General features: G+C 39.5%; 1 protein-coding gene across 32 annotated transcripts in view; it reads right to left on the bottom strand.

Moving 5' to 3' along the window:
• Nucleotides 1–18,332, bottom strand: part of PRELID3A (PRELI domain containing 3A) — a 125,424-nt gene that overhangs the window by 39,697 nt on the left and 67,395 nt on the right. For 3 of the 32 annotated variants that reach the window (XM_055080703.1, XM_055080704.1, XM_055080705.1), the window contains exon 6: nt 9,262–9,451. The exons of 28 other annotated variants lie outside the window; for them this stretch is intronic. In XM_055080703.1, the coding sequence (XP_054936678.1) occupies nt 9,262–9,451 (190 nt within the window). Of the gene's footprint in view, nt 1–9,261; nt 9,452–18,332 lie in introns of those variants that run through there. One more of the 32 variants, XM_028480766.2, reaches the window with a different exon arrangement.

The raw sequence follows: 18,332 nt of genomic DNA, 5'->3' as shown, positions 1-18,332 counted from the left end.
AGTCAGTTCACTAGTATTTTGTTAAGTTTTACATCTATGTTCATCAGTGATATTGGCCTGTAATTTTCTTTTTTTGAGTGTGATATCTTTGTCTGGTTTTGGCATCAGGGTGATTGTGGCCTCATAGAATGAGTTTGGAAGTGTTCCTTCCTCTGCAATTTTTTTGAATAGTTTCAGAAGGATGGGTGTTAACTCTTGTTATTTAATGTGTTATTTAAGGCCTGTGTTTTCTTATTGATTTTCTGTCTGGATGAGTTGTCCATTGATGTAAGTGGGGTATTATGGTCCCCCACTACTATTGTGTTACTGTCACTTTCTCCTTTTATGTCTGTTAATATTTGCCTTATATATTGAGGTGCTCCTATGTTGGGTGCCTATATGTTTACAATTGTTATATCTTCTTACGTAGTGTCCCTCTTTGTCTCTTGTAATAGTCTTCAATTTAAAGCCTATTTTGTCTGATGTAAGTATTGCTACTCTCGCTTTCTTTTGATTTCCATTTGCATTTATTTCTGCTCTGATCGTTATGATTTCTTTCCTTCTACTAACTTTGGGTTTTGTTTGTTCTTCTTTCTCTAGTTGCTTTAGGTGTAAAATTAGGCTGAGACTTTACTTGTTTCCTGAGGTAAGCTTGTATCTTTATAACCTTCCTTCTTAGAACTGCTTTTGCCGTGTCCTGTAGGTTTTTGGGTCATTGTGTTTTCATTTTCATTGGTCTCTAGGTATTTTTTAACTTCCTCTTTGATTTCTTCAGTGAGCCATTGGTTGTTCAGTGGCACGTTGTTTAGCTTCCACCTGTTTGGGTTTCTTGCAGGTTGGTTTTATTTTTTTTGTAGTTCATTTCTAGTCTCATAGTGTTGTGGTTGGAAAAGATGCTTGTGTGATTTTAATTTTCTTAAACATACCAAGGCTTGTTTTGTGACCTAGCATGTGATCTATCCTGGAGAATGTTCCATGTGCAGTTGGAAAAAAATGTGTATTCTGCTGCTTTTGGATGGAATGCTCTATAAATATCAATCAAGTCAAGTTGGTCTAATGTGTTATTTAAAGCCTGTGTTTTCTTATTGATTTTCTGTCTGGATGTTTTCTTTTTTTGAGTGTGATATCTTTGTCTGGTTTTGGCATCAGGGTGATTGTGGCCTCATAGAATGAGTTTGGAAGTGTTCCTTCCTCTGCAATTTTTTTGAATAGTTTCAGAAGGATGGGTGTTAACTCTTGTTATTTAATGTGTTATTTAAGGCCTGTGTTTTCTTATTGATTTTCTGTCTGGATGAGTTGTCCATTGATGTAAGTGGGGTATTATGGTCCCCCACTACTATTGTGTTACTGTCACTTTCTCCTTTTATGTCTGTTAATATTTGCCTTATATATTGAGGTGCTCCTATGTTGGGTGCCTATATGTTTACAATTGTTATATCTTCTTACGTAGTGTCCCTCTTTGTCTCTTGTAATAGTCTTCAATTTAAAGCCTATTTTGTCTGATGTAAGTATTGCTACTCTCGCTTTCTTTTGATTTCCATTTGCATGGAACGCCTTTTTCCATCCCCTCATTTTCAGTCTGTATGAATTTCTAGATCTGAAGTGAGTCTCTTGTAGGTAGCATATATATGGGTCTTGTTTTTGTATCCATTTAGCCAGTCTGTCTCTCTTGGTTGGAGGATTTAGTCCATTTACATTCAATGTAGTTATCAGTACACATGTTCTTACTGCCATTTTGGGTTTTTTTTTTTGGCTGTGCATCATGTGGGATCTCAGTTCCTGGGCCAGGGATTGAACCCACGTCCCCTGAGGTGGAAGCACGTAGTCTTAACCACTGGACCACCAGGGAAGTCCCATTAATTATTTTGGATTTGTTTTTGTAGGTCTTTTTTTTCCTCTTTCCTTCCTTTGTTCTGTTGTGATTTGATGACTATCTTTAGTATTATGTCTGGATTCCTTTTCCTTTTTTGTGTGTTTATCTATTACAGATTTTTGGCTTGTGGTTACCATGAGGTTTTGGTATAGCAGTATTTATATATACATGATTATTTTAAGTTGCTGATCTCTTAATTTCCAATGCATTTTAAATACCCTGCATTTGTACTCTCCTCCCCTCACAATTACTGTTTTTGATATCATATTTTACATCTAGTTGTTTTTGTTATCCCTTAACTGCTTATTGTGGATACGGATGATTTTACTACTTTTGTCTTTTAACCCCCCTTCTAGCTTTGTGTGTGGATGATTTCCTACCTTTACTGTATGTTTGTCTTTACTGGTGAGCTTTTTCATTCTGCAGCTTTCTTGTTTCTAGTTGTGGCTTTTTATTTTTCACCTAGAGAACTTCCTTTAACATTTGTTGTAAAACTGGTGTGGCGGTGCTGAATTCTTTTATCTTTTGCTTGTCTGTAAAATTTTTGATTTCTCCATCAAATATGAATGAGAGCCTTGCTGGGTATTCTTGGTTGTAGGTTTTTCCCTTTCATCACTTTAAATATATTGTGCCAGTCCCTTCTGGCCTGCAGAGTTTCTGCTGAAAAATCAGCTGATAGCCTTATGGGAGCTCCTTTGTGTGTTATTTTCTGCTTTTCATATTCTATCTTTTATAAATTTTGTCATTTTGACTACAGTGCGTCTTGGTGTGTTCCTCTTTCCTGATCTTGGGTAACTCTTCCTTTCCCAGGTTAGGGAGGTTTTCAGCTATTTACCTCTTCATATATTTTCTCAGGCCCTTTCTCCCTCTCTTCTTTCTGGGACCCCTACTAGTGCACTTGATATTGTCCCAGAGGTCTCTCAAATTGTCCCCATTTCTGTTCATTTTTATTTTTTTCTGTTGAGCAGCAGTGATTTCTGCTACTCTGTCTTCCAGCTCATTGATCTGTTCTTCTGAATCATTTAATCTACTATTCCTTCTCATGTATTTTTCATTTCAGTTACTGTATTCTTCATCTCTGGTTGTTCTGTTTTCTAATTCTTTGTGAAAAACTTCAAACTTCTCACTCTGTGCATCCATTCCCCTCCAGAGTTCTTTTGATCATCTCTACTCTGAACTCTTTCTTGGGTAGATTACCTATCTCCACTTCACTTAGTTCTTCTTCTGGGGTTTTATCTTTTTCCTTCGTCTGGAACATAATCTTCTGCTGCATCATTTTGTCTAAGTTGCTATTTGTATTTTTATGTATGTGGTAGGTTGGTTACATTTCTTGACCTTGGAGAAGTGGCCTTCAGTAGGTGTCCCAGCACTGGCACCTGCAGGCTGTTCGGTGGGGCCAGGTCTTGGCACTAATGATCCAAGATGTCAGCCACCAGCCTCAGTAGTGTTCACACAGCTGAAAGTTCCCCACTATGTCTGCCGCCAGTGTCTATGTCTCCAGGGTGAGCTGCAGCCACCCCCCACCTCTCCAGGAGACTCTTCAAGACCTGCAGGTAGGTCTGGCCCAGGCTCCTATCAAATTACTGCTTTAGCCCTGGGTCCCAGTGTGCATGAGGTTTTGTGTGCACCCTTTAAGAGTTTAAGTCTCTTATTTCCCCAGTCCTGTGGGCCTCCTCCAGTTAAGCCCTGCTGGCTTTCAAAGCCAAATGCTCTGGGGGCTCATCTTGCTGGTGCTGGACCTCCAGACTGGGGAGCCTGATGTGGGGCTCAGAACTCTCACTGATGTAGGAGAACCTCTGCAATATAATTATTCTCCAGGTGTGTGTTGCCCACCCAAGGGAGGGGTATAGAATTTTGATTATATCATGTGTATGCCCCTCCTGTCTTGTTGGGGTTGCTTTTTTTAGAAGATCTTTTCTGGTAGGTTCCAGTCTTTTTCGTCAGTGTTGTTCTGCAGATAGTTGTGATTTTGGCATGCTCGTGAGAGGAGGTGAGCTCCGGGTCTTTCTACTCCACCATATTGGCTGTCAAATCTTTCACTGACTTTAATTTTAAAGAATTCTCAAGTCTCAAGCTTAGCATCAATATTTTGTATTATGAAAAATATTACCTCTCTGATTGCTTTGTCATTTTTTTTTTTCACCACACAGCACAGCACGCAGGATCTTAATTCCCCGACCAGGGATTGAACCTGTACCCCGCTGCAGTGGAAACATGGGAGTCTTAACCAGGGAAGTTAAGACCACCAGGGAAGTCCCTGATTCCTTTGTCATAGCACCTGAACAAATATTTGAAAATTAGTACTCATATTACAGTGATGATAATGACCAAAATGCATACCCTGGTAGTAGTCCCTGAAAGAGTCTTCCTATTCCAGATAGCAGTCAGAAAAAATAAGTTTTGAAGTGGGTCATTCCTCTTTACATACATTCTGTAACCAAGTAACCTTTGGAATTATTCTATTTATTTGGGTTTCAGCTTTTCTGGGGTGTTAATATATACACAGCAGGAGCTACTGGCCATTACACATATATCTCCTTTTTTGCTAAAACAAAATTTAAAGCAATTTTATTTTCTCGTATTATTCTTGTTAAAGAATGTAGTGCCTTCTGCTGGGAGGCTACGTCTTGAGTTGTCTCATTTGCCATTACTATTCCTAAAGTAAGAGAAAGGTTTCATAGTTACAAGAGGAGACCTTATGACCATAAGGTGGCAGCTGCTAGCAGATAATGTTTTGAGAACAGCTGGTGGTGTCCTTGAGTCTGATACAATTCAGAAAATTTAAGTTCTCAGTTATACAGGAACACGTCTGAAACCATGTCCACAAAGGACACCCAGATCCATTTGGATGCCTGAACCATGGTTATTCTATTTTTATTTTTTTAAATGCATTATTTCATTTAATGGTTAAAGCAGATGTACGATGTATGTTTAATAGGCCATAAACAGACTGTTTTGATTAGCCTAAAGTTCAAGTTAAATCATGTGTACACCAGAATGACGCCCCCCTACCTCAATATGTGAGAATTTCCTCCGTCATTTTCCCCTTTTGATTGCAAATCTTTCTATAGAAAGCATTGATGATCAAAATATTTGTCCCTCGATGCCAGGGTGGTAGTTGCCTGCCCTGCGATGCCCAGGATGGTAGTTGCCTACCCTGGTTATCCTGTCCCTCAGTGCTAGACCTACTTTTGTGTGTACACACATTTGCCTAGTTGTCCACATTGGGGGAGAACTGACAGTAAACAAGCTCAGAGCTAGATTAATGGGGAAGCATTTTATAGGCTATACATTTTATCAATTATACTGAATTGTCTCATAAACATTGTACATGTGCTTCTAGCAATAGACTTAAAACAAGCAGTGATACATGTCATGATTAGTTACACTCTGTGACAACTTTACTAGAGAATTTTCTTTCCATTTTGATAGGGAGACAAACATTTGGTAAACAGTTTTATGAGGTCATTAGGGTTTCTATTATAATTCTTTAATTTCTTACTGAGTTCAGCTGTATGATCTGAAAGTTATCAGAAACCTGTACTTGTCCAAAAGTCCTTTCTATGAATCGTCTTGAAGATAAAGCATTTTTGCAAAAGCATCAGAGTGAAACAATAACTCTCCATGGATGAAAAAAGGCACAGGTAAAGATCTGATTAAAATGCAATTGGACAAACTTAACCAAGTTGATATACAACATTTTAAGTTATTAGCTAAAATTGACTGATAACATAATATCAGGACCTATTCAAATTTTAGGAACTTCATATAATTTCTAGAACACTTATACTAATGACATTTATCCATACAGTATAACCTAAGAATGTTTATCACCGCTCATTTGCCAATGCCTCTCATGTAATTTAATATACCAAATAATTCTAATTAGTTTAATATTTCTCACTGAGATGCTTTACGGGCCCTTTGAAACATCCCAAAGTTAGCCAGAGAAAGAAAAACCTATGAAGCTTACAATCTGTTATCAAAAGCAGCTCAAAATTGCAGGAAAACTTTGTTCTCTTAACAGAGAAAATCAAACTCCAGTTTGTACCAGCCTACTTTTAGTAACAAAATTTATTTACTTAATTAAATTGAATCTAATCTTAGCCAATGTTGACCATGAACAAAACTCTTTCCTCAAGGTTCCTTTTCCACAAACATTCTATCACTTTCTGTATCCATATTAGTTTGTCCCTTATTTTCTTTCTCATCCAGAAACAACCAGCTCTAGGATAAAATTACTCTTTTTTTCACCTAACAAAATATTTCCATTCTTTATACCTTCTCTCATTGACAACATATATACTACTTTCTTTATATATTGTAAAGCTTCCCTTACTATCTTTAGTAGTTTAATTGCATATATATTGTAATTTTTAAGCTTTAAAAACCTTATTCTCTAGCAAAAACCAAGAAGCAAGCAATTGTGAACTGTTTCTTACATCAGCATTTCCTGACTGGCACATTTAATGAAAACATTCCATAACCTTTAAAAACATACATTTTCTCATAGCATAATTTCTTTCTTTTAACATGGTCCAAGACATTTGTCTAATAAACATACGTTTTTAGCTTTTCTCTCATAATAAGATAGTCAAACTTAGACTTGCCTAGCAATCAATATTCCAGTATTTTATCTTAATTAAAAATGATCTAGACATTCAATGAATTCTCATCATTTACCTTAATTTAGTAAAATTCTAAAATTTCAAGTTACCAACCTCTGGAGACATTAAAGCATAATTATTCCTAAAGAGTTCACCTAAAAGCTTCTGTCCCATTTATCTCTATTTCAGTGCTTATGAAAATATCATCATACCAAGTTAATTTTTTTTGCTGACAAATTTTACAGCAGATATAATATGAACTTATTTGGCTTCTATTAAATCTAGGTATGATAAAAGTATTATATTTAATATTGATGACTCTAAATACATATCTGTATTAATTAAACCAACAAACTGTAACTTTAATGCCAAATATTAATTTAATATTGAATATTCCCCAGATCACATGAGAGTTTCTGTTGTATTTCTGAGAATTTATATAAGCACTTAATTTCCTTTAAGCAAATTAAATAGAGCTCATTCATAGATTCATTTTTACATGAAGACAGAATCAGAGATCTCATAGCTTTATTTTAAAACTTAGTCATGAATCAGACATTATAAAACTCAGTTTGTAAATAACAGTTGGAGTAAGTTTACTCACTTGAATTTTAAGCCTCTTTTCCCCTTTTTCCTTTCAGTTTCAGGTTCTACTGATTAACCCAAGGCTGTAGTCTCAGGCATTGTGGACTGTGTTTGCATTTCAAGGACATGATAAGAGTTATAACTTAAAGCTTCTCCTAGGAATACTTTTGTTCTCTCAGGGTCAGAATTTTGAAAAAATATTTTATCAAGCCAGTTTTCTCTGAGTAAAAAAAGAACCAGTTTTGGAATTTTTCTCAAGTCTAAAGAATATTGTGGCCACACAGTGTTGGAAAAATCATTTTCTTTCTATTTCTTTGTAGGAGCATAACTAAAGCTCTCCCAGTTTTGCAAAATACATCCCAGGGGACTACGAGATGGAACAGAGCTCCGATTCCTCCCCCCCCTTTTTTCTCATTTTGTGGATATTTCCAGAAACACATCAGAACCAGGCAGAGTGTTATCTGGTGGCCTTTCAGGGTTGTAGTTCACTAGCATGAGAATGGAAAGTTTCTTATCTGGAATTCCAGACAGGGGTGCATATCAGCCTTGGTCTAACAGGGAGTTTTCCAATTACCACTCCAGGCAGTGCTGGATGGCTGAGGGACTCCTTGACCCAGAAGGGGAAATCCAATTAAAGTGGCATTCCACTTAAAACCAGATGACCAAGTTTTACGTCTCCCCTCCACACAGCCCTCGCCAAAAGGAAAATTCCAAGCAAGGCAACCCAGTAGGGAAGAATACCCTGGTGTAGTCACATAGGAAGTTCTGCCACTTACCAGAGAGGTCTCACAGACTAGACCAGATCAGGACCAGAGCCTTGTTTCCTTCACCATGGACTCAAAACTGCCATGGGCCAGCAATGTCCAGTCAGTGCAAGCACTTGGGGCTGCTCCTGAGAAAAAAGTGCTCAGGAGCTGCTGGACAGGATCCATGAGCTGCCAATGGCCAGGGGCCAGTGTGCCATTGGCAAGATGCCCATTTGGGATGGAAGGCCCACCTGGGTCACCAAAATTGTTTTCCAGCCAAATTTGGGTCCGCTCGCCCAACATGCAACAAAGCTAACCTACTGACACTGGGTTGTGGTGAAGGAAAGTACAGCCTTTATTGCAAGGCACCGAACATGGGGCCAAGCAAGGAGAATGGGCAGCTCGTGACCAAAAGACCCAAACTCCCTGATGTCCTTCAGGCAAGGGTTTTTAAAGGCAAGGTGAGGGAGAGGGTCATGGGTGCCATATCAGCCTGTGGACATTTGTCTGATTGGTGGTGGTGAGGTAACAGGGTGGTATTTCAGCAGTTAACATCATCAACCTTCTGATTCTAACCACTCTAGGGGTCTATGTGCTTGTGGTCAACATGCAGTTAACTTCTCCACCTGGTGAGGGTGTAGTATCTGCAAAACAACTCAGGATATAGTTCAGGATATTACCTATAGCCCTTGAGGAGGAACTAAAGGTCCTTGAGTTCGTTTAATGGCTAAATTATCATTACTTTGACTTGCTTGACTGTTTTCATTTGTTTCTGCATTTTCTCACTTCTCTGATTAAATTTGCTCTTTGGAAATTGGGGAAGGCCTAGGAGGCTAAAGCTTTTCTACAAACAAGAGGCAGGGGACACGGGAGGGCGGGGTCTGTCACCACAAAGGCCCTGCAGGGTCCTGCTTGGTTTCAAGCACTTTTCCATATCAGGTACTGTGCAAAGCACCCTCAGCCACAACTCTGATACTCAACTCTAAGCAGGTGCTGTGCATACCCTCTTTTACATCTGAAAAACAGGAATAGCAAGGTGGTCATTTGCCCAAGGTCAAACAACTAGCCCAGCATCACACCTGAGGTCACCACTTCTGATGCTGTGTTTCCACATGCTTTTCCCACCAAGGGCTATGATTCTGAATCCAGTCCTCACGTCACCAAGCACTCAGTGAATGCCCAGGGCTGTGCATGCAAAGTAAACATCTCATCTTGGCTCCTGGTCAAATACATGTGTGAATAGTTCAAAAAAATCCAAAGCAATATAAATGTCTAGGAATTTGTAGTAAGCTGTGAGCTGGTGTCAGTCAAGAAAACCTTCATAGAAGTAGATTTCAAGGTGGGTTCAGAGGAGGGAGGGGACCCAATATGCCCCAAAGTGTGGTCTGATGACACCTGGATCAGAATCATCTGGGCCAATGCCTAGACCTTGGTTTTGATTGCAGTGAGAGTGGGCATAGAGGGAACTTACCTCAACATAATAAACGCCATATACAACAAACGCAGAACTAACATCATTCTCAACAGTGAAAAGCTGAAAGCATTCCCTCCAAGATCAGGAATGAGACAAGGATGTCTACTGTTGCGACTTTTATTCAACATACTGGTGGAAGTCCTAGCCACAGCAGTCAGAGAAGAAAAAGAAAGAAAAGGGATCCAAACTGGAAAAGAAGTAAAACAGTCACTGTTTGCAGATGACATGATACTATACATAGAAAATCCTAAAGATGCTACCAGAAAACTACTAGAGCTCATCAGTGAATTCAGTAAAGTTGCAGGATACAAAATTAATACACAGAAATCTCTTGCATTCCTACATACTAACAGCAAAAGATCAAAAAGAGAAATTAAGGAAACAATCCCATTTACCATCGCATCAAAAAGAATAAAATAGCAATAGGGACTTCCCTGGTGGTCCAGTGGTAAAGAATCCGCCTTACTATGCAGGGGACTTGGGTTCCATCCCTGGTCGGGAAAATTGGATCCCACATGCCTCAGGGCAACTAAGCCCGCATGCCACAACTACTGAGCTTGCGTGCCTCAACTAGAGCCTGCATGCCACAAACTACAGAGCCCACACATTCTGGAGCCTGCGCACCACAGCTAGAGAAGAGAAAACCCACGTGCCACAACTAGAGAGAAGCCCGCGCACCACAATGAAGAGCCTGCGTGCCACAATGAAAGATCCCACATGCCAGAACGAAGACCCAATGCAGCCAAAAATAAAAATAAATAATAAATAGATCTTAAAATATATATATATATATATATATATATATATATATATATATATATATATATATATATATATATATAAAAATAGGAGTAAACATACCTGAGGAGACAAAAGACCTTTACTCTGAAAACTATAAGATGCTGATGAAAGAAATCGAAGATCATACAAATAGATGGAAAGATATACCATGTTCTTGATTGGAAGAATCAATATTGTCAAAATGACTGTACTACCCAAAGCAATCTACAGATTCAGTGCAATCCCTATCAAATTACCAATGGCGGACTTCCCTGGTGGTCCAGTGGTTAGGGCTCCACACTTCCAATGCAGAGGGCACAGGTTTTATCCCTTGTCAGGGAACTAAGATCCCACATGCCGTCGGGCACGGCCAGAAAAAAAATTACCAATGGCATTTTTCGCAGAACTAGAACAAAAAATTTTAAAATTTGTATGGAAACACAAAAGACCCCGAATAGCCAAAGCAAGCCTGAAAAAGAAAAATGGAGCTGGAGGAATCAGGCTCCCTGACTTCAGACTATACTACAAAGCTACAGTTATCAAAACAGTATGGTACTGGTGCAAAACCAGAAATATAGATCAATGGAACAGGATAGAAAGCCCAAAAATAAACCTATGCACCTATGGTCAATTTATCTATAACAGAAGAGACAAGAACATACAGTGGAGAAAAGACAGTCTCTTCAATAAATGGTGCTGGGAAAACTGAACAGCTACATGTAAAAGAATGAAATTAGAACACTCTCTAACACCATACACAAAAATAAACTCAGAATGGATCAAAGACCTAAATGTAAGGCTGGACACTATAAAACTCCTAGAGGAAAACATAGGCAGAACACTCTTTGACATAAATTACAGCAATGACTTCTTTGATCCACCTTGTAGAAGTAATGAAAATAAAAACAAAAATAAACAAATGGGACCTAATTAAACTTAAAAGCTTTTGCACAGCATAAACAAAATGAAAAGACAACCCACAGAATGGGGATGCCAACCCCATTTGCCAACAAAGTGACCAACAAAGTATTAATCTCCAAAATATACAAACAGCTCATGCAGCTCTATATCAAAAAAAAAAAAAAAAAAAAAAAAAAAAACCAAACAACCCGATCACAAAATGGGCAGAAGATCTAAATAGACATTTCTCCAAAGAAGACAAAGAAATGGCCAAAAAACACATAAAAAGACATCAACATCACTAATTATCAGAGGAATGCAAATCAAAACTCCAATGAGGTATAACTTCGGTCAGAATGGCACCATCAAAAAGTCTACAAACAGTAAATGCTAGAGAGGGTGTGGAGAAAGGGAACCCTCGTACACTGTTGTGGGGAATGTGAATTGGTATAACCAATATGGAGAACAGTATAGAGCTTCCTTAAACTAAAAATAGAGCTACCATATGATCCAACGATCCCACTCCTGGGCATATATCCAGAGAAAATCATAATTCGAAAAGATACATGCACCCCAATGTTCACTGCAGCACTATTTACAATGGCCAATACATGGATGCAACCTAAATGTCCATCGACAGAGGAATGGATAAAGAAGATGTGGTACATATATATGACGGAATATTACTCTGCCGTAAAAACGAATGAAATAATGCCATTTGCAGCAACATGGATGGACCTACAGATTATCACACTAAGTGAAGTAAGTCAGACAGAAAGACAAATATCATATGATAGCACTCATATGTGGAATCTAATTTTTCTAAATGATACAAATGCACTTATTTACAAAACAAACAGACTTACACATATCGGAAACAAACTTATGGTTACCAAAGAGGAAACGTGGTGGAGAGGGATAAATCACACTGCTATATATAAGACAGATAACCAACAAGGGCCTACTGTATAGCGCAGGGAACTCTACTCAATATTCTGTGAAAACCTATTTGAGAAAACAATCTGAAAAAGAATGAATATATGTATAACTAAATCACTTTGCTGTACACCTGGAACTAACACAACACTGTAAATCAACTATACTCCAATAAAATTAAAAAATAAAAAACAAAACAAAAAAAGGTAATGAGAAATAGCTCTAGCTTTTTAATCAAGGGGAGTTATGACAGGATTATTTTTGAGTAATCTGAGAAGAAGTGGAACAGAAGGAAAGGGAGACCAGTTCAAAGGTGAGTGTACTTAGTACATGGTGAAGTATCAGTTAATAATAAATATTTAGTGCCTCACAGGTTTCTATGGGTCAGGAGGTGGGGTGCAGCTCTAGCTGGGTGGTTCCAGCCTGGGTCTCTAATGCGGGTACACTTAGTTGAAGGCTTCACTGGAGCCAGAGGATCTGCTTCCAGGACGGCTCCTCCCATGTCCGCACAACCTGGCATCCAGCTTGCCCCAGACCACATCTTTCATGACCGACCTGGGAAGCCACGCCCAAGATGGGGTATTCTGCAGTATTTCACTGACCCCACAGGTCAGCCCTTTCTATGGAGGAGGCCACATGTGGGCGTGGTCAGCAGGAGGCAGCCAGCCACCCCACGCAATAAGCACCTAAACCAGACAGGGATGGTGAAATGAGAAGACAGAATTGATGAGACCTTTTAGAGCAATATTTGGTTTCCAAATGGCTTCAGAGAAAGAGCAGGGGGAAGACGTCTCAAATACCTCAGGTTTTGTACTTGGGAAATGGAAGGAGCACTGATTAGAAAGCGGGGAGAGGAAAGCAGTTTGGTGGAAGGGACCAAATTTAGTTTTATTTATGTTGATTGAAAGATACAGTGGAATTTCTAAGAAAGGGGTTGGCTTTACAGAAACTTTTTCTGTAAAGGGCCAGATGGTAAATATTTCAGCCTTCATGGGCCTCTTACGTCTCCGTCACATACGCTCCTGTGTGGAGGGGTTTATTTACAACCCTTAAAGATACAAAAAACATTCCCACATCATGGGCTGTGGTTTGCCAACTCCTGCCCTAAGCAAACTGTCCTATAACAGCTGAAAACACAAGCATAGAACGTGATGAGAAGTCAAGGCCAGAAATCCAATTCACTACTGAGTCAGTGTCCATTCATTTCTTACTACCTGCCTCTTTCACTGTTGATAGTCCAACTCTTAATCGTGATTATAAAAGTTTTTTTAAAAAACAAAACATACCATTGTTAAAAAAAAAAAAAAAGTATGTTCCATCAGTGAAGCCCAGTGTTCCCAATTCCAGCCCCACCAGTGGTCCCCTCGAGGGACTCTGCAGCCCAGCAACAGGCCAGCACAGGCAGAAACAGTGCTGTGGACCGGGAGCCATGAGGCCTTCACCTCGCTTTCTGGTTGAATACTTTGAGGTAGGTCCCAGTGTCCACACTTTACAGACAGGAACAAAGCTCAGGGGTCACGTGGTCTGCCCGGTTCACTCCTGCACGCCTTTAGCCCCACGGTGGGCTGGCAAAGTGCTCTCTCCCTAGCTGCCAGAGTCATCAGAACGACCCTGCCTCTGCTTTAGATACTGAAGTTGTAACAGAACCTGTGAAAATCTGTTCTTAATATATGGGCATTCACTGAGGCCTAGCCGTAAGTGGAGGTCCGCTAGGGAAGACTACTCTGGAAGAAAATGGAACTCGTTAACAGACACCCAGCAGGTAACTCCTACATCAAAGCACCCCGTTCCTTAACATGAGGACAGAAATGCTGGCGCAAACAGTCACCCACTCTTACGAAGCCAAAAGACACTGGCTCAAATCAGAGACACTTGCAACAGTTGGTTCTAATGCCAAATGGGCAGAAGACTCTTCAAAGGATATTCAGCACCATCGCTTTTCCTACAAGAAGAGAAGCCTCTGATCCCAGAGCCCCTGGCACTGCTTCTACAGTAACGGCGAGGTGGGGCCACCCAACCAGGAGGCTGGCGCCTACACACACCACGGGATGGCCTGGGGCCCAGCTTCCCAAAAATACTCTCGGTTTCTCTTGAACATCAGCCCAGTAACTTCTGGTTTATCTACATACTTGACACAGTAACTAGTGCATTTCAACTTTTATTCCTACCAGACTTCAGGGCCACAATAACAGGGATGTAACACAGGAAACTGAGGAAAGGCAGCAGAATTCTGGATTTATTTCTATGCTTTTGGCAAAAAAATAAACCTTACGCAAGTAATACATTATCAAAATAAATACCTCCTCCTGATACTCATTTCTCTAAAACACTAAACTGGTTGGTTTGGTTAAACATAAAAATGTATCCCATTTCATGTTCAGAAACTAAAATGAAATAAGGATGCTTTCTTTATGTTACTATATATGTATAATTAAAAACATATGTCTAATTAAATCTAAGGTCTGTGGTCAGTGGGAGATAATGAAGTCTGACAAATTAAGTGATGTTTGTAGAACACGAGACTTGAGTATGGGCAGGTTGGTGGAGGCTGGGCAGAGGCCGCGCCCAGCCCCTGATGGAGCACAGGGCTCCTGGGCCACTGAGTGCCAGGCCTGGTCTGAGCAGCCACAGCCAGACCTGGCAGGAGCCCCGGGGCTGACGGCCTGGAATGTGTCATGTTAACAAGCTCCAAGGCCAACCTCAGGCTCTCACGTTTAAAACCTGCTCCCGCCCTCTGACAGGTCATCCTTCCTGAGAATCCGAGGCAAATATCCACCATCTCTGACCACAGCAAACCTGTGGATCAGCACCCACAAGAACTTTCCATTTGAATGTGGGAGGTTACGGAGTGTGAGAAAGCCAGTCCTTTTTCACCCTGATACTTTGGTTTCTAGGGAAGGGATATCAAAAGTTTAACTTCTTAAACAAAAAATCTTTCCACCAGAAAAAGAAAGGTAAAGGTGAACAACAGGCCCGAATGTAGCAAATTCAGCCCCTTTTCAGAGTCATTCTGCTCAGCGTCCCCGGGTATGCATGCAGTAACCACGAATATTCCCTCAGACACACATGTAGAGCGTGTGTGTGCAGCCCCGGCTGTCAACTTGCTGCCCGGACTCTGTGTCTCCTGTCCTGGGTGCAGGGAACCACAAGGCCAGGTGCCAGTGGTGCTTCAAGCCCTGGCACAGGCGGGGGCTGCCAGCCCCTCCAGCTCTGAGTTCAGGCAGCCGATAACACACTCCAAGGCCTTGTGACCCGGCTGAGAGAATAGCAGTGAGGATCCTCCCAGGGAAGAAGGCCTCGGTCAGGTCCCACCGCGCTCATGTTCTCCAGCCTCCTGCCTAGGCCATCTCAGGAGAGGGGGCCGCCCCTGGGTGCTGGGGGTACCTTCTGAAGGTCAGTGCAACAGCAGTGTTGACAGATACTCATTAAGAAACACTAGCAGAGAGTATTTCTCAAATTAGAAATCAAGGTTAAGTTTCACACTGCCATCCACACCCAGCTTCGTGTATTCTGTCAGACAACATTTGCTACTGTACTAATGGTGAATTCCAAATACAAATAAATATTGAATCCACTTCCAGACCAAACTGAAAGTTACAAAGCCAAACACTTTTGCAGTAAACAAATTTTGAAGATAATCACTACTGCTTTCTTAATGACTAACACCCCCCAAGAAAAAAATGTATTGATAATGGAAAATATAGGAGAATAAAAACCCAGCACATGCATGTGCTTATTTTTACCCAACTTCAGTCTACCAGAGAATTAAAGAGTCCAAATAACTGACATTTACAACTGTCGTTGCCCTAAAAATGCAATCTTCCTCCAAAACTACGCAGGGGATTTCTGCACACCATAGCCATTGTAGAAGACTCACAAGAATCCACCCTTTCTGGCACTTTTATCCCCGCTTCAAAAATGTGGTTTGCACAGACTCACAGATACAGAAAACAAACTAGAGGTTACCAGTGGGGAGAGGGAAGGGGAAGGGGCATGATAGGGGTGGGGGATTGAGAGGAACAATCTACTATGTATAAAACAGAGAAGCAATAAGGATATATTATACAGCATAGGGAATATAGTCAATATTTTATAATGACTATAAATGGAATATAACCATTAAAAATTGTGAATCACTATGTAGTACACCTGAAACTTATATAAAATACTGTAAATCAACTATACTGCAATAAAAATGTATGTGTATATATATTTTTTTAAAAACCATGGTGTCCAAAATGACAAATATTCATGTCTCCCTCTAGAACAGAACTCCCTACATGACAAGTTTAGACCATTACCTCTATGAGATTATACAGAGTTACCTAGAGGTCATGGAACAAGAGGTTCACTGCAGAAAAGGGTCACCCAGTGTAGGGAGCAATGTTTCGCACTGAGTGTGTCAGAGTAAAGCCCCCAACACAGACGGACACAGAGGAAAGCTCCCTTCACACTCATCTCTATAGACAGGAGGGAAGCAAGGACAGGATGCCATAATGAACAGGAAAGATTTAGAAATCTAGAATACAGTTTGCCAAGATAAAAACTAGTGAAAAAGTTGGAAGGTTTGTCAATTTTGTTAATCTTTTCAACAAAACAACTCTGGTTTAATAATTCTATTATTTTCCTATTCCCTATTTCCTACTCAGCTTACAAGTATTTTGTTAAGGATTTTTGCATCAATACTCATAAAGGATATCAGTCTGTAGTTTTATTTTCTGGGGGTGTCTTTGCCTAATTTTAGTATCAGGCTAATACCGGTCTCTCAGAATGTTAGGATGTATTCCCTCCTCTGTTTTTTTGGAAGAGTTTGCGAAGGATTGGTGTTAATTCTTCTTTAATGTTTGGACTTTTCTCTGTTGGGAGGTTTTTAATTACTGATTCGATCTCTACCTGTTACAGGCCTGTTGAGATTTTCTGTTTTTTCCTGAATCAGTTTTGGTAAGTTGTGTGTTTCTAGAAATTTGTCCATCTCACTTAGGTTATCTAATTTGTTCTGGTATAATCGTTCATAGTGCAGGCATTACTTGGAGATATGGCTGGTTCAATTCCAGACCATGAACATAAAGCGAATATCACAATAAAGCGAGTCACAAGAAATTTTTGGTTTCCCAGTGCATATAAAAGTTATGTTTATGCTATACTGTAGTATATTAAGTATGCAATACCATTATGTCTAAAAATATATATACATACTTTAAAAATACTTTATTGCTAAAAAATGCTAATTATCTGACCCTTCAGCCTGTTGTAGTCGTGACATCAAAGATCACTGATAACAGATCCCCGTGACAAATATAATAATAATGAAAAAGTATGAAATATTGCAAGAATTACCAAACCATGACACAGAGACATGATGTGAGCAAATGCTATTGGAAAAATGGTGCCAACAGACTTGCTTGAGGCAGAGGTGCCATAAACCTTCAATTTGTAGGAAAAAAAAAACACAGTATCTGCAAAGTGCAGTAAGTGAAATGCAATAAAATGAGGTATGCCTGTATTTTCTTATATCCTTTTACTTCTGTAAGGTCTGTAGTAATGCTCCCGCTTTCAATTCTGATTTTTTTATTTTGAATCCTCTTTTTTTCTTGGTCAGTCTAACTAAAGGTTTGTCAATTTTGTTAATCTTTTCAAAACAACTTTTGGTTTCAATAATTCTATTATTTTCCTAGTTTCTATTTTATCTCTTCTCTAAACTTTATCATTTCTTTCCTTCTGCAAGCCATGGATTTAGCTTCTTCTTCATTTTCTAGGTCCTTAAAGTCAGGTTAATGATTTGACAGCTTTCCTCTTTTTTTAATGTATGTGTTTGTAACTATGAATTTCCATCTGAGCACTGCTCTCACTGCCTAAGTTTTAATATGTTGTTTTCATTTTCATTCATCCCATTTTATGATTTCACTTATAATTTCTTCTTTGACTCACTGGTTGTTAGATGTATGTTTTTTAAATTCCACATTTGTGAATTTTCCAGTTTCCCTTATGCTACTGATTTCTAACTTCATTTCATTGTGATCACAAAAGATACTATAATTTCAGTCTTCTTAAATTTACTGACACTTGGTTTTTGGCCTAACATACGGTCTATGCTGGAAGATATTCCATGTGCTCTTGAGAAAAATGTGTATTCTGCTGTTATTGGGTGAAGTGTTCTATATGTGCGTTAGGTCAAGTTGGTTTACAGTGTACTTCAAATCCTCCATTTATTTACTGATCTTCTGCCTATCCAATAATGGACATTCTATCCATTATTGAAAGTGGACTATTGACGTCTCTATCATTATAGAATTGTCTATTTCTCTCTTCTGCTAATGTTTGCTGCATATATTTGGGGGTTCTGTAGTGTGGTATGTATCTATCTTTCTTTGCCTTTTGTAACAATTTTTGCCTTAAAGTCCGGTTTTTCTGATATTAGTGTGGCCACCCAGCTTGGCTCTCTTTTAGTCACT

This window comes from Physeter macrocephalus, chromosome 19, assembly GCF_002837175.3.
Source record: "Physeter macrocephalus isolate SW-GA chromosome 19, ASM283717v5, whole genome shotgun sequence".
Lineage (NCBI taxonomy): Eukaryota > Metazoa > Chordata > Mammalia > Artiodactyla > Physeteridae > Physeter > Physeter macrocephalus.
The sequence above is the reverse complement of the archived record's forward strand: the minus strand, read 5'-3'. Positions and strand labels throughout refer to the sequence as shown.